Genomic DNA, 25,479 nt, shown 5'->3' with positions numbered 1-25,479 from the left:
GTCATGAGTACCCTGCCGGCGAGCGTGTAAGAGGAATGGTATAAAAGTGAAGGAAGCGAAATAGGTATGTCAGGATCGTAGCAAGTGGAAATCCGTGGTCTCTGCCTACCCCTCCGGGAAATAGGCGTGATTATATGATGTACTTATACTGATTGTTTGTTTCCCAATTTAGTTAATTCTAAAAGTAACCAAATATTCCTGCCCCGAGTTCCCAAGTATGACAAATGAAGATGGCGCTGTATGGCGCCATATTGTGTTTTGTGGTAACTGAATTGTCAAACGTCATTTTTTTTAACCAGAGTTACCGCACAATGCTTCGTACAGAGATTATTACCTGCTACAGGGGCATTCCACAAAAAGGTTTACTTTCGGGCAGGGCTCGGGACTGGTTTTATCTTAAAACCCCCGAAATAGCCCAATTTTTTTAAAATCATTGTATGCTCTTTACATTCGAGCCTTGCTTTCGGGAACGTGACGCGTATGACAGCTACCTTATAACTTGCAGAAGTCTGTATTATATGCCGTTGAATTTAAACACTATCACGCCATATATCGGCTTCTTAGCTTTGTCAGAACAGAAGTGTTAAAAAATTGCTCACGTAGCCGACACTTTTCTGGAAATCCCCTAAAATCGATGCACGAGTTTGACTTTAGGTACTTAAACACATCTATTACAATTAACGTATTTACCCTAACTTATGATGTCTGGGAAGTTTTCATACTACTTGTGAGAAGTTTACAAAGGCTGTTTGAACATAAATAAACTCTCGATTTCGATAAGTCTGTGAAAAATATTACACGTGTTCGTTTCGTGCTACATAGGTATAAAAGTTTAGGTACCTTACGCACCTGGAGGTACACCTTTGCCTTATACTAACAGACCACCTTTTGATAGACTTTATGTCAATGCAGTAAGGTATATGAATGGTAATTTTATTAGTTGAAAGTGTTGTAAGAATAAACCTCGAGCCATGTTTACTGCCCTTCATTAAGGAGTTCCGCCGTGTGCGGTCAAAAATATATATACAATTTTCGCCTTAATACAAAGGAATAAAGTTCAAAAAAGGTATATTTAACCTTCTTGCCTATTGACTTCCTCGGGGTCAGGGTCAGAGCATTGTCAGCCGGTTTATTCATTTGCTGCAAAATCCAACCTCAGAAGTTATTAAGAACATAATAAGTGAAGTTAGGTGAGGCGTTTTAATGGGTCGTTAGTTTTGTAGTCTTCGTTCCGAGTCCGTTAAGTTTTCCGAGCAATTGTTCACATTTATGGCACACGATCAAAATGTAATTCATAATACGAAGTTATGAATAACAAACATTACTTGAGGTTTTTGGCGCGCGATCTACAGTAAATACGAGTATCTACGCACTCGCATCGAATTAGGGTGAAATTAGGTATATAGATTTGGACAACGTCATAGATTTAGTATAAGAACAGATGGAGCGCAAGGTATCCGTATTATATATTTTACATTTGGATTTTTATTCCTTTCCTTATTTAGCCTATCACAAGAACAGTTTTTACAACAATACAAAAGGAAGGGATAAGTTCGCCTTTGTACAAATGATGTGTGGTGTTTCTTGTTTTATGTTTTTTTTTGTACAATAAAGTGTTTTACTACTACAAAAGGTAATCAGGGTCCATATCCGAGTCGATTCAAGTCTAGCCTATCACAGTGCGTTATTTTTATATAAGTGCGTTTTGAGTGGACCAAAACAGTAAAAAGTGAGCAGATCTGTCATCGTGTTGACACTGTTGACAGATTGGCTCCTTGTTACCAATGACAAGGAAATATCGCTAATAAGATGAATGAGCTCCATTTACTTTTTAGGGCCTCGATTAATATGGTAAAATATTTGATATCGATGTCATATTGTGAAACGCCTTCAATTTATCTCAACCACTTTTATGCATTGAGTTCGCTCATACCGTATTCGCCTCGTCGCAAATGCGACTAACTTCCAACTTTCCAACCTCATTACTCTTACTCTATCCCAACAAGAAACGACTTACATCCCTAGAAACTTAACTGAACATACGACCTTTGGTCTCCGAGCAGAGTGGACCCGTACAAACTTAACTTTTAAAATGTACGTAGTATAATACCTACTTATGCTAACGAGGGCCGAACTTCCAACACCCAGAGTCAGACAAATAACGTACTTGCATTCGGTTTTTCTCAAGCTTAACTCGTGACTTGAAGAGTACCCTAATAAGTAGAGAATGCTAAGTTGTAGTTTTTCATAAGTACCTTCTGTCCGGGACGTGAGTTCGTAACTATCAGAGCTTTCTTACGAATGTGTCGGGTAGCGCATCCAACGTCGGACGATTATATACTGCCATTGAAATCCGTATGACCTTGAACACCTAAGTTCGGGATTAAGAGGCTGTCAATACCTAAAGCGCGCACACTGTCTATTTGTATTGGAGTAAATGAGATAGCACTGACGCATGTTACTGGGCCTGGGCAAGGGAATAATAAGAAAAAATATTTAAATAAAAAAAATTGGATTATTAGTGTAATATTTTACTCAACCACGGTTTAGATATAAATGTTTTGAAATTGTGATTTTAATTGCAGACCCATAAGTCAAAACAATAAAGACATAAAACCGTTTAATTGTGATTTTAAGACCAATCTTTGCAATTATTTTCTATCGAGCCGATTTCGTTCAATCATGTATCGAGTACAACCAAGGTCTTTGAAATATAATTAATATGAACATATATTTTTCTTACTTGACTAAAACAAATAGTCTTTCTTAAAAAACTGTTTAAGTAACATCAATTTCAAGGACATTGGGTGTTGACAGCCTCTTAATGCCGATTTTAATAACTTCCGTAAGACACATGCATATTAAATATATTTAAAAACATATCGAGCGTTTTTCGACTTAAAATACGTGAGTTAATTATTATTTTTAAAAGCGAAACCTATAAACCTACAATATATTATGCTGAAGCGATCGAAATCAAAATCAAAGTGATTTGTTAAGATTTAGTTGGTGGAAAACATTTTCTCCCGTAATGGAATTTCATAGAAAAATTACCGTTACTTCGTTAGAATCAAAATGCTATTCTTCCCGCTTAATATTAATGCTGATATTGAAAATTATCATTTAAAGTATTCAACCTTACAATTTTCCCGTGATATTTGGTGTGTTATTATCGAGAACCAGTTTCAGGATCGGATCGATTAAATGGTTGTTTGCCCTTGACCCTTCGATCCAACAGTAACACACTTAACTGACCTTAAATCGTTCCATTAGTGGTCGATTTACTGAGTAAAATCACAGAATAAGTAATTGATCGAATGAGCGCGAAGCGCGACCACAGATTCCCCATTTCAGCTTGGGCTAACATACTTTCGTATGCATGTCCATCTGTTCTTGGTCACCCGATTATTGGCAAGTTATGTGAGCATCACGTTTGATAGTTGGGGTAACTCTAAATGGGCATTCCATGAGTTGCCCGTACAAATGCATTGTATTTCTTATAATTATTTATTTCCCATAAGAAAATAGACTGTACTAAAGGCCATAAGGCATTCTCTACCTGTCATCCTTTAGGCAAATCAGATAAGTTGTAAGCGGTGCAAAAATATGTAGTATAGATGATACAACTTTTTTTTTTTGTTGTATTGATGATACAATTATATTGTGTGTTATTTTTCAACGTTTTAAGCCCATTATTTTACTAACCATTTTTCACATCCATTGTAACAAATAATCGCATATTTACGGGACGCGGTAAACAAATTCATGGAATGCTCCTTGTCAGCCTTAACCATCTCGTTGGTTGGAGTAAATCGTTGCAGACTTGAAGTAAATCTACTTAAGCAAAGTTTTTATTCGTTAGACACTAACAGAGGCTATCAATTACTGGGTTTTATAAAGAGTTCGCTACTTTATACTTAGAATACTTTGATCAATACGCTTCATAACTTTCTGTAATACCTAGATTACTTTTAGGACGAGATTTTGCTTTTAATGACTGCTTACCAGTATAGTTTCTTATTTTGAACTAGTGGCTCTATGGGCTGTAGACCTCGCGTTAACTTAGAAAATGTTTTATATATTTTATTTATTTATTTTTAAGTTGAGGCACGTTTTGAGTTGAGGTATTTAGTAGCAACTTTTTCAGTTTCGTTTTAAACACGTTTTTGCTGCTACACTCGTCTCCAAAGGAAATTTTGTTAAAAATTCGCGGTGTGAGATATCATAGGTTGAGAATTGCGGTAGAGGAGAACATCCGGACATACGAAAGCAAAATGTCCGAGTTAAAGACTTTCACTAACGCTTCGGTCAATAAACGGGAATTACTGTGTGCTTTTTATTTAAGTCTCGTTTAGATATAGATAAATATATAACATCTGTTATGTTCCAATTCTGTCAAGCGATTTCAGCGATTAGACTTTTTTTTAAATGTTTATTGTTATAATATTATCAAATATCATATTTCTATGTTATGTGCATCGGACAGGACCAAATGGCAGGAAGGAGGGGAGGCCTTTCCCCAGCGGTGGGACATAGGCTTGTAAAAAAACAGCGCGCCAAAAGTATCCCCCACCCTGGAATACTTTTCCAAATGTAAATAGTATCAAACCGAGAGTTATGACGTCATCAGAATCTTCACTGACGTTTCGACTTGGATCTTAGGTCACGTGACGTATACATTTATGGGTTTGTTATTTATTATATTACTTACCCATCTGCCGCCCTGGAATACTTATCCCTTATCCAAATGCAAATAAATCCCTACAGTTCAAGTTCATAAGTGACTTTTACGTAGGGTGATTCAAAATTCAAAATTCAAAAATTTATTCTGCAAGTAGGCCTCAAGGGCTCTTTTACAAGTCAATACAACATTTATAGTAACATCATATAGTGACATGAAAAATACATAACAACATTTTATAAATACAACAGCCAATACCTGGGTAAACATTACATTATAATAATCTTAAAATAAATAATTACTACAATACAATAGAGATGTATAGTCTCTAAAAACACATTAACACACACACATTTGCCAAATAAATGATTTATCTATCTATCTATCTATCTATTAAATCTGGAGATGTTTGATGGAGAGAAAATTCCGGGGTAGATAGCCATAAGGGCGAGATGGTCCATTGAAATATGTCATGGTTCTGATGACTAGATGTCGCTAGTTTTTGTTTAGTTCGCTTCACGTATTGCTTAGGAATAAAGATATGACCAAAATTTTGGGGGAAGAAATTTTTTTTTTATACCACGACGGTGGCAAACAAGCATACGGCCCGCCTGATGGTAAGCAGTCACCGCAGCCTATGGACGCCTGCAACTCCAGAGGTGTTACATGCGCGTTGCCGACCCTTTAAAAACCTGTACACTCCTTGATTGATTTAGATTTGATAAATCTGCGCGTCATCGTCATCGTGGATATCACGAATTATAAGAGAATAAATAGATTCGTTGCGTTAGTCAGATCCGCTACTTTTGATGCTGACTGCACTGCACCTACCTATATATAACAAAAAACCTATTCCTTGTAAACCTCGAACGTTTCCCAGCAATCTATTTCTTTCATTGTATTCCTCCAACATTCATTTTGCATAAGATTTGTGTTCATTTTGCATAAGATTGCAATGCTCGTTGCCCCCACTATCCTTGTCACGTCTACGCGGTTATCTGGTGCGGGTCCGCGGGCCGTTCCGATGTGGGAGCGAGACAGCGCTATGCACGTATATAAAGCCCCGCTCGCATACCGCAGCGGCATGCGGTTGGAATATCCAATATGAACGCCTAAAGAGAAGTTTCCAGTCGAATTGGGTCAGAAGGAGACTAAACTATACGCAGAATATAAAAGAAACCAATGCGAAGTTGTCTGTTGCCCGCAATGTTAGAATTGCTCTAGAGATCTAGAGAGGCATTCGGAATTTTAAAATGTAAACTTTGTTTGATATTGGGGCATTTCACATACAGGTCTATTTTATCGGGGACGTGACACGTATGGCAGCGTAATAACCTGCAGAAATGTGTTTATTTATTTATGGCAAACAAGATTCGAGTCGCTTAAAATTACTACCTGTGAGTTCCTATAATTGGCTTCCTGTATCTACTATATTTTTCTATGTTAATGTCACAGCTGTTGGATCTCCAAATAAATAAAAAAAAAAAAAAAAAAAAAAAAGAAAAATATTAGAAAGTAATATAGAATTATAGCCCAAAGGGCTTCGTCTTCACTAGGCGCGAGCAAGTATTCATGGTCGCCAATAAACTTTCACTGAAGTGCTGGTGGCCTAGCGGTAAGAGCGTGCGACTTGCAATCCGGAGGTCGCGGGTTCAAACCCCGGCTTGTACCAATGAGGATTTCGGAACTTTTAGAAAATATGGAGGCACTAGGGCTTGCAATTCGAATATTCGAATTTGTCGAATATTCGACCTGTTTTGATATTCGAATATTCGGCCGCTTAGTTTTCGAATATTCGAATATTTTTTATTACTCAAAATACATCAATCATTCGCTATACTTACAGTTTCTGTGTGTTTTTCCGGGTATTTTTTACAGTGATCGGTAACGGTAGGTATCCAAATGCGAAAGAAATAATATTTTTGTTGTTTTTCTCTTGATAGGTTTCGTGAATATACAGCTAAACCTTAATCGATTTCAAAGAAAACAAAATCAAAAATTATTCATATTATCATAGAAATTTGATATTAATAATGACATTGACATGAAAACCGCATTTGAACTGGATGAAATGATCAATGATTTATGCACTGTGAGCAGTGAAGTCGGCTTAGAACTAAACAGCACAAAAACAAAGGTATGACTAACAGCATATCAACTCCCATCAAAATAGGGAACACTACCACCTTAGACTACGTAAAAAACTATATATATCTAGGAAAACAAATATCATTTAGTAAGACCAGACATGTCGAGGAATTAAATAGAAGGATAAATATATCGTGGAACAAGTTCTGGAGCAATACTACTGGCCTTAGCGTCTATTTCAGACGATCTATGGTGCAATGTTTAGAGACATTACACCGCCTGTGACGGAGTTAAGGAAAACGCAGGGATGCCCAGCACCTGCGCCACCCTCTCGACCTCACTGACCGGACCCACAGGAAAGGCAAGCCAATACGTGTGGAGCCAGGTTGGCTGCAGGAGTCTACCGCAGATTTCAGGTTGGACCCTACTCACGCCTAACGGGGACTCCGCCCCGGGTTAGATTTTGGAGTTTTCATTCTCCTAGATAAGTTGCAACCCCATGCTTAGAGGCTTAGATCCATGGAACGGAGTATTCTAAAACTAAAGCGACTAGATAAGAAACGAAATACCGATATAAGAAAAATCATAAAACTGCAGGATGCTCTACAACACTGCAAGAAGCAAAAGTGTAAATGGGCAGGTCATGTGGCTCGTATGCAAGAGGACAGATAGATAATACAAGTCACGACTTGGAATGGACCGCCTGGCAAAAGGTTCCAAGGAAAACCTCTAGAGAGATGGATAGACGAAATAAAGAAAATTGCAGGCAATAACTGGATGGCAAACGATATAACTACATGGAGAAAAATGGAGGCCTTTACTGGCTGAGAGGTCCTTGATAATCCCTATACGTTTAATTTGCATGTACTTTTTTATGTAACTTATTTTATTAAGGAAATAAGTAAGTAAGTAAATATTCTTTATTGTGCACCTTACAGTTAAAAAAATAGACTGGAAATGAAAAAAACACTTAAAAGTTAGGTAACAACAGGCGGTCTTATCGCTAAGAAGCGATCTCATCCAGACAACCTTTGGGTAGCAGGAAACTTAGAACTTACAACATTGAACTGGTAGTGCCGAAATATAAGGCTATAAATAAATAAAATGACATTGACATACTCGTACTGTCATTGCAAATGGCATCATTATATTAAGTATAAATGACTTTACAAAATTTATCTTCGTTTATCCTGCTAAGCACAGTTTCATTGTGCAAATTTTAATGCTAATCGATTTCTATTTGAACCTAGTTTTAAGCAAATTTGCCCCAACTAGTTCTCGTCCACCGCGCTCACCGTTATAATCTTGCTCCACGTAAAATATTATCGCGAATATTTCCATTGTACGCGCCGCTGTAAAGCACAATGCTCTAACCCAATTAGCCTGCTAGTGGAGCTTATTAGGTTGCCTGCATATTGTCCTGGTGGGAATAGTGTGGGCGATACCTACATTGGCGCCTCGGGGGTTACAGCGAGTCATAAGGTATCTCCCGGCCATCTTAGGTACAGTGGGGTTTAGAGATTTTTGTGAAACGAAACGTGAATGAGTGTTTTTATTCATTAATCGGGTTTTAAAAATTATGTTTATTTATGTATTTTTTTTTTCAGAGAGCGCACAAATATGTAATGACCTAGAACTATGCATTTAGATAATTGATCTAGTCGTGTAGCAGCCTTTATAAACTACGTTTGGTCAATGTTTTATTTTTGTATATTTCAAATGGGGTATTGGGGTAGCCAGATCTTAGAATTGATCATTTCATGATGTGACAATCATTTTATCAAATGATCGGTTGGACACATAATGAAAAAGTCAAACCTAACCTAACCATATCATGAAGTGATCAATTCTAAAATGGCATTTCATTTCATGGAATGTTCAAATTCTATGATTTGGTAACGACATACACACGCTACGAACACAAATCTATCTATTTATTTGAACACACGCGTGTAATCGAAAACGACCCGAACTTACCCCATTTCGCATGTTACCTACTTATTATGGTTATTGGCTCAATATTTATTTTAATCCCGCAGCGAGATGTAATCAAACACGTTTATTGATCCTCATTCCTCAGAAACTAATATGTCTAGAGAGCTGTTGAGAAAAGTAATTTATTTTGCGCAAAATTGTTACTTCAGACGACCCGAGTAATTCATTTGTTGGGATGTGAACAAGTTATGATTACGAGTATCATGTATATTATGAATTCTGTAGCCTTAACAGTTTTGAATGATTCACGGTTAGTTTCACTACACTTAAATTGATCGGGGTATAAACCGTAATTACCTTTTATATTGTTTTTATTGAGCTTCCGATATTTCGACGCAGTTACATGCATCTTGTTCACGGGTAACTGGAGATAGCGTGTCAAAGTTGTGGTAACGTTGAAAGCGAACGTAGCCGACGCGCACGAATGAGGGTAGACCGAGCGCGGTCTACACAACTTTGACACCCACCCGCTATCTCCAGTTACCCGTGAATAAGATGCATGTAACTGCGTCGAAATATCGGAAGCTCAATAAAAACAATATAAAAGGTAATCACGGTATCTATCCCGATCGATTTAAGTGTTCTGTAGCCTTACCAGTACCATCTGTAGTGTCAAACTGACATAGTAACGCCTGCATAACTTACTTTCTATATATTTCGCTCGCACTAATATGCGAGCACGAGCGAGATGCATAGAAAAACGAATTGTAGCCCTACTGGCCCACACAGGAAAAGAAAAGGCCGGTCTGTAAAGTCAACATAAATCTATACGCTTTAATGCTACAGTCCGACAAGAAATAGTCAAAATTATATAGGAGAAGATAAGGAAGAAAAAAAATTTTGTTCCTAGAAACAAAAACAAAAATATATTTATACAAATAAGAAAAACCAAGGAAGGAGGAATCGCCACGTAATGGCCTCATCTCGACAAAACATAAAACAAGAAACATAAACTAGGCAGATGAGAAGAAGATAAACGAAAATAGGTTATACTGGTCAACACTAGAAATATTGACAAATATTAAACCAAATTAAGAGTCCTTATTCCTACAGACGAGCGTATTTTGTAAAATGCTTCCTTTTTCATTCAAGATTACGACGTAACTATTAGTATTTATTCAAAAACTGGTAACGTACTTAAATAATCGTTTCCTAAACTAGCGGCTCCAACAGTTCAAATTTTCATTTTCTCTTTTAAACCTCTTTTTTAATGAGTTTTTTGGGAGTCTTTTCCAAATTTTGCAGTGAGATGTGGCGTTTCGGTTCTCAATTTTGCTGTAAACAAGAATCATTTGGTACATGAATGACTACAATTTGATTCAACATATCTCGTACTAGGGGCTGGAATGATTAACAATCGAAGATTCATTTGAAAAATCTGATAAAATACCTTCCGAATTTTCTTCATTTTTTTGGCGAAAACAGGGTTTTTTTTTTTTTTTTCCGCAAATTGTACGCATATTTTGCTTTAAAAATAATATTATAGCAAACTGTAACTTTATGTTAACCTATAAAAAAAAAAACATAACTATGGGACCTACATTGCCGTAAATTTATATTTTTTTAAAACACGTATAAATCACGCAGCAGCGACGCCCCGCTCTCAGTCCGCGCGGAGCGCGCTTAGAGGACGGACCTGTGCTCGATTGTCAGGCATTCGTTGCGATCGTAATCAGCTACGGAGTTCCGAGAAGTGCTATATACTGCGATTAGAAAATCTTAATAAAAGTTCATTTTTTACACTATGCTTAACAGACTCTCGCTTATTGATGGATTTTCAGTGGTCCTTTTTTTTATACTACGTCGGTGGCAAACAAGCTTACGGCCCGCCTGATGGTAAGCAGTATCCGTAGCCTATGTACGCCTGCAACTCCAGAGGAGTTACATGGGCGTTGCCGACTCTAACCCCCTCCCGCCCCTCGTTGAGCTCTGGCAACCTTACTCACCGGCAGGAACACAACACTATGAGTAGGGTCTAGTGTTATTTGGCTGCGATTTTCTGAAAAACGTATTTTTACTTGAAATTACGTTAGGGTTTGCATTTGCATTATTATTTTTGACCCGGATGAACACCATCGATCTAGATGAGGTCCAGGGTCTCATGATGGAGTCAGGAGTTGGTCACCAGGACTCTTAATCTACTTATCATAACGCCATCGTGTTTGGGCTCAATAGATTTGCCCTGACGAGCACCATCAATCTAGATAAAGTCCAGGGTCTCATGATGGAGTCAGGAGTTGGTCACTAGAACTCCTAATCTACTCATTATAATTCCATCGTGTTTTGGCTCAAAAGATTTGCCCTGACGAGCACCATAGATCTAGATGAGGCCCAGGGTCTCATGATGGAGTCAGGAGTTGGTCACCAGAACTCCTAATCTACTCATCATAACTCCATCGTGTTTGGGCTCAATAGAATTGCCCTGACGAACACCATCGACCTAGATGAGGTCCAGGGTCTCATGATGGAGTCAGGAGTTGGTCACCAGAACTCCTAATCTACTGATCATAACTCCATCGTGTTTGGGCTCAATAGATTTGCCCTGATGAACACCATCGATCTAGATGAGGTCCAGGGTCTCATGATGGAGTCAGGAGTTGGTCACCAGAACTCCTAAACTACTCATCATAACCTCATCGTGTTTGGGCTCAATAGATTTGCCCTGACGAGCATCATCAATCTAGATAAAGTCCAGGGTCTCATGATGGAGTCAGGAGTTTGTCACTAGAACTCCTAATCTTATTTTCCATCGTTTTGAGCCCAAACACGATGGAATTATAATGAGTAGATTAGGAGTTCTAGTGACCAACTCCTGACTCCATCATGAGACCCTGAACATCATCTAGATTGATGGTGCTCGTGAGGGCAAATCTATTGAGCCCAAACACGATGGAATTATAATGAGTAGATTAGGAGTTCTGGTGACCAACTCCTGACTCCATCATGAGACCCTGGACTTCATCTAGATCGATGGTACTCGTCAGGGCAAATCTTTTGAGCCCAAACACGATGGAATTATAATGAGTAGATTAGGAGTTCTAGTGACCTACTCCTGACTCCATCATGAGACCCTGGACTTCATCTAGATTGATGGTGCTCATCAGGGTAAATCTATTGAGCCCAAACTCGATGGAGTTATGATGAGTAGATTAGGAGTTCTGGGGAGTTCTGGTGACCAACTCCTGACTCCGTCATGAGACCCTGGACCTCATCTAGATCGATGGTGTTCGTCAGGGCAAATCTTTTGAGCCCAAGCACGATGGAATTATAATGAGTAGATTAGGAGTTCTGGTGACCAACTCCTGACTCCATCATAAGAACCTGGATGGACTTCATTCGGGTCATAAATAATAATACAAACCCTAACGTGATTTCAAATAACACTGAAACTCTATAGCACTAATGTGCGCAAACGATTGGCATCTTGACTAGGCAGCATGGGTGCGTAGCCACCATGCCAATCGATACGACAACGAAACACTATCAGTCTCTCTCTCGTACTAATATGCACAAACGATTGGCATCTTGGCTGGGCAGCATGGGTGCGTAGCCAACATGCCAAACGTTTACGATACGACAAGGAAACACTATCTGTCTCTCTATCGCACTAATATGCGCAATCGATTGGCTTCTTGGCTAGGTATCATGGGTGCGTAGCCAACATGCCAATCGTTTACGATACGACAACGAAACACTACTGTCTCTCTATCGCACTAATATACGCAAACGATTGGTATTTTGGCACCAAGCAAGTGTGTGGCCAACATGCCAATCGTTTACGATACGACAACGAAACACTATCTGTCTCTCTATCGCACTAATATACTTTATTTATACCTGCAGTCATTTACTAACTTCTTCATTTTCCATTGGTGTGAAAGAGACAGAATAAAGAGCAAGGGTTATAGTACACTCTGTAGTCTGTACACTTAGTAGTAGTGTACATAAAAAAAACTACTGTGCATATAAAATAAAATAAAGAGTGCCCATATGATATCATATGACACTAAAATTAATGTTGCTTGAAATTATATTGAAAACTATCAAGATTATTCTAGTCTGCATTGAAACGCGCGTCGCGTTGCCGGCGCTCGCGTACCGAGCGCCAACGCCATCTATCGAGCGTTATTTCGTGAAATCGGAGAACGCTCCAAGGATTAAGGGCTCTTAAACATCATTTATATAGGCAACTAAGGCCCATTGATTACAAACTTAGATACATACAATAATAAAATATTATTGACACAGTTTTCTATTGCTTCACCTATTCTGGTGTAGGATTCGGCAGGTTCCCTCGAATCCGCCGAAATACCACACCCATCAGCCAGAACTCCGCGCTCGATAGTTTCCATTTCCAACAGCGTGCAGCAGTCGCGGCACGCGCACCACAAATGAGCTTTTATGCACGTAATAGCGCGATCGCAGCTGGAATATTTTCTGCTCGTAACGGTATATGTGTTAAAACAAACGAATAGTGTATCATTCACATGGTGGCAGATAGCCAACAGTAAATTAATGATCTTAAGCTCAGTGCCGCCCTAAAAGTATTTACTCTTTCTTGTAGGACTGTCGCTGGCGTAGTGCAGTAAACTCTTGAGTCTAAGAGTCCTCAAAACAGTTTTTTAGACCCTAATCATTCTGTCGAATCGGTCTTCTTTTTAGAGATTTTTTTGTGGAAACTCATGTTATTTCTAGCAAAGACTTGTAATTTTCTCCTCGTAACTTAGCTCGTAAAACTGTTTTAGTTTTATCTTGCTAACTCGAGAAGACTGTTGCAGCGTATTAAGTTTACCGGCCCACTCACAGTTGTAATGCGTGTGCTAGTTCCAAGCTGATAATGACTAATTTTAGAGTCATAAACTAATTGCAATTTCAGAGTTATTGTGCAATTAGCCCCCTGACCCGGCTTCCAGCTCTGGTTAGGTCGGAGAATAAATTTTATTAAGCTGTTTGTGCATTCAGTGTCTGTGGGCCGCAATTCAAGTTGTGTAAATAGGGTAAAACTGCTGTAGGGTAAAAATTCATTTGAAGCGCGCAATTTGCACTTGATTATAAATTATAATCTGAATATAAATCATAAATATGTTTTAATCTGCTGTCAGCTTATTCAACGTAATTCTGATTTCTGAAACCTCTTGAATTGGGCTGCTACGAGTATAATGACTATGAGCCCTACCTCCGTCACTAAAAGCGTTATTTGAGGTGTGCAATAAGTATTTTTAACTTGGTTAAGGTCTTAGCACACTATTACAACTCAACAGCCACTCGACTCAAAATTAAATATTGAAATTAAAGCCTTATCTTGTATGTCCTACAGTACAATGTTTAACATTTAAGTACTGTCGGGTGGTCTACGCGTCGTCCACTCGTCGTCCACTAAGCTGAACCAAAAGTGAGTTGAGTTGGTGTGGAATTGATATAGTGTGCGAAGACCTTTAAGGTTAGTTCAAAAAATTAAGTGCATTGCCGTTGGGCGTTGACTGAACGTTGACAGGTCAAGGCGAGCTTACAATGCACACACCCGTTAAAAGAGCGTTGACATGGCCGACCCCGTCTGCTATCTTTGAGACAATGTCTGCTCATGTAATAAGTATAAGACTATATACTATTACGTATATTATTCGTAATAGTATAATAATACACGGGCACTCGGGCAGACCTTGTCTAAACTTTCCACCCGCAGACTCATCCATCATAACATAGAACATAGGTACCTACATGGCGTATCCCTAACTCGTTCAAAAAGAGCTTCCTTGACACGAGAAGGATCGAAACAATTATTTGCATTCTCAAATACAACAATGTGTATTTATTTTTTAACATGGAAAATAAAGCAGGCCAGAATAATCCGCATAAATTAATTTAAACTCATAATATATTAAAATTGATTACTAATCCTTACAAACAAACCCGATAAGAATTTCGTTAGCGAGATGTACGAATCCACGCGGCCGGTTCAGCGCCATCTAGCGGGATATTGGGTAATCCTATTTGTATGAAGTTACTATACGGACGCGAACAAATGGGACACTTGTCTTGTTATGGAGGCCTAGCCGAGTGAAAATCGTTTATAGAAAACGCCAATTGAAACTTAAATAATGTGTTACCGCGGCCGACAAAACGTCCTACTTTGTCGCTTGCCATAAGGACGTCTTGACAGGTTATTCGTATAAAGATACAAGCAAATCTCGTCTTTACGGCAAGCGACAAAGTGGGACGTTTTGCCAGCCGCGGTCATATGTAGATATAAGAAACGATCACACAACTTTTTGTTCACAAACGATAATTTTTTTCTTCTCGGATGGTGTTTTTAATCTTAGCTTCATTATAAGGACGTTAAACGTAATCGAAAAGAACTGACAGGTATCTTCAATTAAATTCAAGAAAGTATTGTATGTAAAATTTGTATTCAACATTTGCCTATGATACGTCCAATTACGCTCGCTTTAAATAACAAAATATTTACGGTTTTTGGCGAGCACAAAAGCGTGTCATTGGTATTTTGGCGCAACATCCTTTGTGAGCCTTTTTTTAAACGATTTTACGTTAAACTTGTATAATGTAATCACATTCGCCTACCTTTTTTTCTGTAGGCTTTATGGTTTAAACGGAACATGATGCGGATCAAGGATTTCACATTTCAGTTCCGTAAAATCACCTAAGTCCAGTACTAAATCTATGGTGCACAAGTTCAACAATAAATTGTCAATACCAATCTTTTTATGGGTTTGCGTGAGTTCTTCCTTAATATGTTATGCATTAGAACTGCGACATTCACATAATATTTACACCTGAACGATATTCGAGACAGTTTTGGACCATAGTCGGGATTTTGGAGGTTAATTTAGTTGGTTGGTTTTACGCTTCTTTTGTAGGTTTAGGAAGATTGTCACAAAATTCTAAGCTTTTCGTTGAAGGCAAACTAGTAAAGGGTTTGAATACAGATTTTTACACTTCACGCACAGCCGCTCAGATTACTTTAGGTATTCTCAAGCAGAAATTGCAAATTCAAACATCAGACCTCATGCGGTTATGTGTAATGCAAGTGTCACATGACAAAAACGCGTATTTCTACATTTTCACACACGGCACACACCCCTCCATTACACCTAAAGGGGATGGTTTTACAAACCAAGGGTGGTTCTGTTCTCTCCCCTAGTAGTTTTTGAAACATTTGCAGACACCCCTCACATGACGTGTCTCAAGAACAATATCTTCGTAAGGGAAAATTACCTTAATTCAGTGACGATGCGTTTTAGAAAAATATGGAGATACAACTACTGTATAAAAGCTAATCAATTGAAAAATCCTTTGACATATAGTTCACACATGAGATCCGGAGGAAGCAAATTGATCCCCACGGGCCCTTACCCCCACGTTTACACCCTCCCGCTTGCTCGGGCCCCGAATAGTTACACGATTTTTTTGCATGAAGTGTAGTTGTAGTGAAATGTATTCCGGCCCGGTCCAGTTGGTGGGCATCTCTCAAACATGTCAGCGGTGTCAGCCTGTCAAGCGTTGACTCTAGGATGATGTTGTCCCGACCCGAAACAGACGGGCTTATTGCCTTCCAAGTTCATTCAGCGCAATTCCCTGGGGTCGAAGCTGCGGGTTACTGTCCCGGCGGCAATTCCACATTATTCTCCTCGAGTCTCTTGTTTTCTTGCAGAACAGGACATCTTTAAGGTAGACGTCCTTTAGTTTGCTCTCCTTTAGTATATCTCTGCCGAATGTAACCTAGTGCATGTAGGTAATCTAGTTTCCACTGGATAATACGTCCATCACCTTCACGGCGAACATTCGCTAGCGTGTGCGGAACTTACTTTACAGTAAGTAAGCGAGCTGTATAGAAAGTCAGTAATGCAGACGTTAGCGAATATAATATGTTAGTTTGACACTGCTTTGGCAGTCGTGGTAAGGCTACTTTAGGTGGTACCAGTGATAATACCGGTCAGTAACCTCAGACTACTCTAACCTAGTTTGACAAATCAGTAGGTTAGTCATTTGTATCGTATTTTGGCTAGTAAATATATGCTTGATTGAAAATTATGTTTCATGGCCATTTCATACGTTCGTCTCGTGGGCCTGTGTTTAATTAACTGGAAGATTCATATGTAGAACAGCGACGATATGACAGTTATGCCTAATATACCTATGATATTAAGTGATAAAAAACGGTAAAACATATTTCTTGAATTATTTTTTAAGTTAAGCCCATCCAAAAGAGACTCGGAGAAACTGTCATAGGGACAATAATTCGTTGCGAGAGGTATTCACAAATGTGTCTGCTTAATCTCAAGGAAACGTCCGTTTGTCCTAATTAAATAATTGAATCGTCTGCTAAACGGCCTAGGGAGAAAAGGAAGCTATTGTCAATTATGAAAAGCATTTCCGCACTGACGCACGCGTTATGAAACGATTCCAACATGGCCGATTCTGTCCTGAGTCCTAATAAAAAGGCCTTCAATTCCATTGTATTTTGAATCTTCATTTGCATTTATCAGGTCAGTCAGTTGGTTTGAAATGGAATGACGCCTGACCGCTGCTTCACGTACAGTCGCGATGAGATGTATCGGGGCGGCTAAGGCGCTCACAAATATCTGAACACGCCTCTAAATTGTCAACGCGTTAGGTTCAGATTTTTTTAGCACCTCGGCCGCTCCGTTATATCTGATAGCGACTGTAAAAACGTAATCCCCCATTGTCTTTGGATATTAACATGATAGAAAAATATTTTTACGCAATTTGACGTATATTAACCGCAGTTGAATAGCTGACAAAAAGAAACAGGATTTTTTTAGTAGTAAGTATCCCAAGTAGCATTCGGGGTTCTATATGAGATGTCTAGTCGTTCACATGTACTCCACAAGCTGTGTAAGTCAGCTGTATAAGAGCTGTATAGCTTGCTATAATGCTCTTATAGAACCAGTTTGGGCACAAATTAGACAGCCTTAAGTTCACTATGGCTGTACATTAGCAGTATAATAGCATTATAATAGCAGTTTAAGTAGTAACATCGGACTTAAGGCTGACTAATGGCACTATATGGGACGCAGTGTGAACCATACAACGTACATGAGTGTAATAAAGAGTAACAAGTGGCTAAATACACAGCTATCACAGTTATAAAATCCGACAAAAGTACTCCAGTGCTACCTAAAATTCACGTGGGTCCATTATATTTCTTTATTTTATTTATTCCTCATTAAGTTTGGTTTTTTGTGTGCCATCAGAAACACCGGCGGATATCCTTTGGATAAATTTTATGATAACACGCGGTAAAGTACCTGTTTTAAATTCTTAATAATGTTAAATGCTATGGGAATGCAAGTTTATCGTGAAATGTATACATATTTACAGCTAAAATATTCACGCGCCTCTGTAAAAACGCGATATTCATTTTAAAATATTTAAAACTGGCTGAGAGGAAATCAACAATTTTCAGTTTTTGACATTATATTGGCATTATAATTATACTACGGTAATTAATTATAGCATGAAACCAAAACTCAATCGCTCTATCTGCGTATTTTGTGATAAATTTGCATGATAATTTTGGAGATTTATTTGGTAAATATTTTAGGTTACGCAGAACAAAATGGTGGAAATGAAATACGGTTATGTGAACTGATATAACTCCAATTTAATGCGGTGAGCGTATAATAGGTTCACATGTGTTCTGTTAGAATGCTGTTACCTATATAAAGTCCCACATTTGTACCACTACAGAGCCAATGTCTATAAATTTATTCTAATGTGAACTAATGTACAGCTTTAAGATGTAGTTTAGGTCAATTGTGTATCATCGTATAATTCTTTCAATATACTGAAATTTTAGAGATCCTTTCTTCTTCCACCGGTTCTCGCTCTTATTTTCCAAGGTTTGTTATTCATTTTCAGAAATTTTTGCACGCGACGTAATATAAACACACAGCTTGTGGGATAAGTGTAATAGAATATCACATTCACATTCATTTTCAGCTTACAGCAAATTAGAGTAGTACTTGTGGACAAATAAACTGCTATTGATGTTAATGGACAACACATATAATCCTTTTAACAGCCTACAGTGCACATGCGAACCATTTAAACACTTCTGTACAGCTAGTAAAAAAAGGTTATTTTAATGATCACAAACAAGTCCTACTACAGCTACTAGCTGTATAACAGTCTCAAACAAGTAAACATAACAGCTTTTGGCTTTATAAATGACCATGTGTGTTCTATTAAAATGCTAGCTCTACAACATCGTACAAGTAGGCTGTTAAACAGCGGTTGCCGTATCTCTACCCTCCTATAATGCTCTTAGTCAGACGGCTGACTAAAGGATAGTTGTTAGAGTATTATAACACCAACAGTCGTATAAAAGTATAACTCTACCCTCCTATAAGTCCCTTAGACAGGTATAGGTGTTATTAATCGCAATAATGCAGCTTATACATCACGAGTGAACTGTAATAATGCTTCAAGTACACCTGGGAACTAAATGTGTACTCTCTTAAATGGAGTAAAATGCTACTTGGGTAGGCTTTTATGTGGAATTTGTTTGTAGCTCCTAAATCGTATAATACCTATTTAATAAAAAAATCGAATAAAGTCAAAACGAAGGGACAACCATGGGTGATATAAAATGGGGTGAATTATATTGATTATTTATTATGTGTTATTTATTGTTTTTATTTTACTCTTTTTTTGATGATAATTATTTTAATGAATTGTGATTTGACTGACATACTTATTAATATTACACCAATGAATATGAAATATACAATGAATTGTGTAAAAATATTCTCCATAACGTCAATATCCAGAGGGGAGAATGGGGATTACGCTTGCATGGAAAACGATCGCCTTACGTCAATTTGATATGATTTTCGTCTTATTGATATGAACTTGACCGTGATCACGTGATCAATCAGAGATAGCGGCTTACGCTTAATTCTTGCCTACTTATTGTATTTTTTTTTTCTCCTCTGATGACTAGTAAATAGAATTTAAGTATGGCTCATGATTTCATGATTTCATTTTCTTTATGCTGTTGGTATGTATGTTAACATTATGTACTTAATAATGAACCTCCAGGTCTATGACTCTTAAGTATGTTAAGTACTCTACATTGTACTTCAAATCCATTTGTATATGTGAATGTGTTCTAAATAAATGAAAAAAAAAAAAAAAAAATTCTGAAGAAATTTCATAAGGCATTACGCTGGCACTTTTTGGCGCGATGAATTCTGATGACCCAATTAAATTTCGTATCAAAACGAAATCAAAATCATTTCAAATAGTCATACCAGAATCGGCATGAAGCATTCCAAATTAGAATTCTTTCATGCAACTGACGTAATCTCTTGGAGTCTTGGATTTCATAAAACAGACGGACGGAACAACATCTCAAGATTATTCTGGCTTTACGACGACAATAAATATACCGATGATGAATCATAAAAGATTCAACCAGATGGGGCTTTTCAAATGTCGGTTCAAACTTGAATTAAGAACGAAATCGACTTATAATGTTCGAAGACGTTTGGCACATACGCCCTTTCGGTTACTGGCTCATTTGACGAGATGTGGAAATCGATTGTCAAACGCATTCACTACTTAGCTTCCTTTATAATGAGCTTTATTTCTTAATCAATAAGTTTGCTTTTTCAGTAACAATGGAATGAGATATTGTCAACCGCATTAAGTCCTTAAGTTTAGTAGTAGTAGTAGTAGTTTGGTTAATAACGAGCTTTATTTATTAATCGTTAAGGTTGTTATTTCATTAACGATTGAAGGAGATATGAGTGAAAGAGAACACTCGGGTCTCACGTGAGCATTAATTTGCAAGTATCATTTATCATTTACTGAGTAATTAGCGTGAGAATTTTACCCCGAGATAGCACTTGAACTATAATAGGTGGTATAATTAAACCTTTAGTTTGGATGGGGTGTACTGTAGCTAATTGGGAATTGTGAGGATTAATTACTATTTTTCCCTTATTTACCGCGTTAGGGCCGGTACAGACGGACTGCAACTCGACTGGAACTTGTATGGGAACTGCACGTCGACGTTGCAGTTGGAGTGCAGTCGGCATGCAGTTCCCATACAAGTTGCAGTCGAGTTGTAGTCCGTCTGTACCGGCCCTTAGCGAAGGGCTCTGTTTAAGCTTTGAAAAAAAGCTTTCGTATGTTCTCCTTTAATACAGGTCGCAATTCTCAACCGATTCTCGTGAAATGTTGTGAGCAGGTTCGATGATCTAATAGTATTTCTTTGTCAATTCTGTTTTTACGATTTTTCCAAAATGGCGGAGACATACATCTATTCAGTTAAGTTACTCTCGCGAGGTCTACTTATAGCTGACAGAGCCACTAGTTTTTGTACGTTTGGTTTTAGTTTAATTACCACTAATATAGCGAATTCTTATAGTAATCTTATTTAAAAAAAAGATACCACTAAAATGAAATCCTAAGGGATTTCATTACAGCTGTTTAAACAATAAGAGATTATATTTACCATTAGTATGTTTTGTTACAGACAATAGTTCCCGTTACAAACAGAATGGGAACCGAAACCATATCCGTAAGTAAACAGTACCGATAATAAACTTACTTAAAACCAGTATTTATTTGCTTTACTCGTGCTATACATTTTTGATTCGTAGCGCCATCTACTGAATTTCGTGGTTATCAACACGGGAATCGTGACTCCCACCCGGCGAATACAGCGAGCTATTATCCTGGCTGGTAGCTTAGACTACGTAGAACCTGGAATGTTTACTAGATGGCGCCTGTGACTGTTCTTGAACTAACTCGTAAGTGGTTTGTAATGTCAGATGGCGCTTTTCAACGTATTTTGATGAAAGGCAACGAGTCCGCATAAATGGCTAAACGAGCTTGCTAGTACAACCACCCCCCGTGAGATGTCGCTAGTGATTTCGTAATTTTAGCAGTGTGTTTTAAGTATAGAGTTATTTAATAGAGACATTCTAAATACGATGGAATGTTTTTTAAACATTATTCGAATACACAAGTATCATTAAGATAACGAAAAACTATATGTGAAAACCGTTGGGATTAAATTTCCAATGGGGCAACGGCGGCTGGCATCTGTACCTAATACCGCTAATGCATTTTGCATAAATATACAGGAGCAGTTCTATGGAGTGCTTACAAAAATATACCTCACTTAAAAGCTCGCAGAAAGGCTTAATTTAATGCCCTATACGGACTGCCCGCACAATTTCACGTTACATTCAAGCCCCGCTACATAAGTGCCGAATTAAAATATTTTGGCACGGGCGTTTGCTTTTAAAATATGTTAAAAGATTGCACATGGCGGCCTACTGGCACTGTGTCCATTGTCCTCAGGCAATAACCGGGTAATTTATAGAAACAGTTCCGCTCTCATATTGCTGGGTATCAGTTCATTAATTAACTATAGAGAGGGTTTTGCATTAAACTCTGTTGTGGCTTTTTGAAAGGTATCGAGCTGAATGTTTGATATTTAAACGAATAAAAAAGTTATTCAATTTTATTTACTGCTTGAGGTATTTATTTGGTCAAAATCGGAAAATACATGTAAAGTCATGGAACGCTACTCTGTTTATTAGCTTCTGTCCGCGAGTTCATTTCCGTGGTTTTTTTTTTTAAATTTATTTAGAAAGCAAACAGCCTTTTACAAATATATCTAAAGTAAATGAACTAAAAATAGGCCTAAAGTTTCCTGCGTTACTAAGAAAACTATGACATAGAAATGTAAATTACGCAATTATAAATTACCGGTTTAGTTGTGTACTACATGCAAGCAAAGTAACAATAACAAACAAAACATATATAGAGTCATCAACTCGCAAATAGTCTTTACACCCTGGCGGATGCTGCCTCTGCGTGCGTCCCATGACACGGGCAAGGGCAGCATCCGCTCGGTGTACCCCTTACATTTCATTAAAGTGCCAAAGGGGCCTCTACGTGTTGGCTTCGGCTCCGCGCACGCCTCCCAAAGGTCCGGAACACCATTGTTCCGTGATGGGAAAGACAAAACATACAAAACTATGAAAAATATGACTGGAACCAAATTGATCAATTTCTAAAAAACATAATTTGCCGAAATTTGTTCTCGAACACGGACAAACTATGAACAAAAATATCTATATCGTTAAGAGATTCATTATACGAATAACAAGTGCGTCTAAAGAAAGAGTTTTTAGCATACTGTGTGCCACAGGAGGAAATAGAAAATGTGGGTTTGGAACGTGGGTTATGATGATGATTGATAAAAACTACCCTATGTACTTCCCCGGACCTCAAACTATCTCCATACCATGCAAATCGGCTCAGCGGCTTAAGCTTGAAGAGGTAACAGACAGATAGACAGACTACACAGTTAAAACTACTACTACTATACTACTACTACTACTATACTACTACTACTACTACTATACTACTACTACTACTATACTACTACTACTACTAACTACTACTAATACTACTACTACTAATACTAGTACAAAAGTTACTTTCGCATGTATAATAGTAGAGATATCCTCTACAAATATCTTCCCATACAAAATGACGCTGAACGCAGCGTTCGACGTTAACAGAAGATCGAGGCGGTAAGCGAGAAACATGACACTGAGCCACCGCACACTAGCGTCTCCCGAGCATCGGCGTCTATTCGAATCTATGGCTGCTGCTCGACGCAACGTTGGCGCAACTGCGCAGCGACGCCATTTGCCATAGAGTTGACTGGACGCCGACGCCATTTAAATTTATATTTCTCTTTAACATAACATCGTAACGGAAGTCTGTATTTATTAATGCTTTTGTAAGAATGAGTGTAAAACTAACCTGAACCAATAATTATAATAAGTTCAGTCAATCGATAATATGCTAATGTTGCGAATTGCCACGTGCATCGCATCCTTAAAAGCAGGTAAAAGGGGGCGGGCCGGCCTAATGATTTAAGGCCTCATCGGCACGATGCTTTTGGCCTTTCAATACCAAATTCAGACCTCGCAAACTTCCATATCCTTCAACAGCTTCAACAGCTATATGAATATGAATATATTTACACCGAAATATTTTATTTTATTTGCGCTCCTAGCACAACTAGACTTGACAGATTTGTAGATAAAGCCACGCCGCCGTAGGTAAAACCAACGTGCTAGTTTACTAAGCGCCACTTGCACCATCCCACTAACCCGGGGTTAACCGGTTACGAGTACAATTTGACACTAGGTTAACGTTTTAACCGGTTAACCCGGAGTTAGTGGGATGGTGCAAGTGTCGCTAAAGATTGAATGTACTTAATGGACTTAAACAAGTAGCACTTAAGAGTTTTTGCAAATATGTATATCCATTTTCAGGGCTTATCAAGACTTCTAAATCCTTCAACAGCTAAACACTTAAATATTTTATTTAATTAGCGCTCCTAGCAAAACTAGACAGGATAGGTCTGTGAAAGCCATGTCGTAAATCCAGCGTCGGTTCCGCCTCGAGCGAGTCGCGCTCACGCCTCCGGATATTCAGCGTTACGAATGGCTTTATTAAGACTAAGTATTACAATTTCCGAGCAACTATTGCAATGGTTAGAATTGCTAATGCGCAAGGAGCCAGTGAAAAGATGCGATTGCGCCGCGCTCCTGGTTTATGAGCGGCGAAATTGCAGTTTCATGCCGAGTTGGCTCGCGCTGTATCGTTTTATGTCCTGTATACTGTTTGAGAAGATAATATTTCAAAACATGTTGCCACTGTTGTGAGTAAATTAGCTAGTATTTATTGAAGATGCCACTGTTAAACTCGGCGAGAAATGTTTTGAGCAAACGAAGAAGGTTAATGTTTTTACGACGGAAGGAAGAGTTTTCTTATACCGAACTATTTTTATTTATTTCACTCCTTTTAATTCCACACTTTTCTCTTACAATTTCAAATGTAGGTACGTGTGTGACCTGTAAAATATTTTTTACCAATAAAGAAACTGAACTGGACACCCCATACTAATAATATTAGCCTAATACCATTCGAGAAATAGGCCCCAGATAGAAAGAGTATTGTATGTATGGTAAAGGGTCAAGCATTATTAAGGGCATTAACACTTGGGATAGGATAGAGCTAAGAAGCCGATCGGTATGATAACGTTTGATGAGACGTAGAGTAGGGCTAATATGGATGGCTCTTTATCATTTGTCACCATGTCTATCAGGTTCTAGCAAGCATGTAAGCGCGAAAGTGACGGGCTTAGTGACAAGTGATAAAAATGGAACCATGCTGCCACCGCTGAACACTCATTTCTCTAGGTTCTGAAGGTAGCTGGCGTATGCGTCACGTCCCCGACACAGAATATCTATTTGTGGAATGAGAAGATTTGAGCAGTTTCTGGGTTGTATATATTATTTCTTACCTGTTTTACAAAGTATTGCCGGTTTGAAGGTCTAAGATTAGTCTTAGTTACAGCAAACTTTCTTAAAATTATATTACTTTGAAACTTTACTAACTTTATTTGTTAACTAAGCAGTCTTAATAAACGAATACCCGAGTTAATTTACGATCCCTATCTTGATTAGCTTATCACAACAAAGTAACAATAACGCCAGTACTCCGGGGCCTAGAAAGATAACTCGTCGGAAAAGGGGCCGCGTCTTCCCACAAATTACTATGATTTAATATTGCCTAGTTATCTGCGGGTACGTAATTTGTTAGCGCTCTCGGGCGCCATTGTAGGGCGCCTT

The 25,479-nt window shown here is 38.2% G+C and overlaps 1 protein-coding gene across 5 annotated transcripts in view; it reads left to right on the top strand.

Annotated features, from left to right (window-relative positions):
- Nucleotides 1–25,479, top strand: part of LOC133523806 (tyrosine-protein phosphatase Lar) — a 701,140-nt gene that overhangs the window by 20,775 nt on the left and 654,886 nt on the right. For all 5 annotated transcript variants that reach the window (XM_061859542.1, XM_061859541.1, XM_061859540.1 and 2 more), the window contains exon 2: nt 21,288–21,332. In XM_061859542.1, coding sequence (XP_061715526.1) covers nt 21,312–21,332 — 21 coding nt within the window. In that variant the 5' untranslated portion in view covers nt 21,288–21,311. The remainder of the gene's footprint in view (nt 1–21,287; nt 21,333–25,479) is intronic.

This window comes from Cydia pomonella, chromosome 12, assembly GCF_033807575.1.
Source record: "Cydia pomonella isolate Wapato2018A chromosome 12, ilCydPomo1, whole genome shotgun sequence".
NCBI lineage: Eukaryota > Metazoa > Arthropoda > Insecta > Lepidoptera > Tortricidae > Cydia > Cydia pomonella.
The sequence above is the reverse complement of the archived record's forward strand: the minus strand, read 5'-3'. Positions and strand labels throughout refer to the sequence as shown.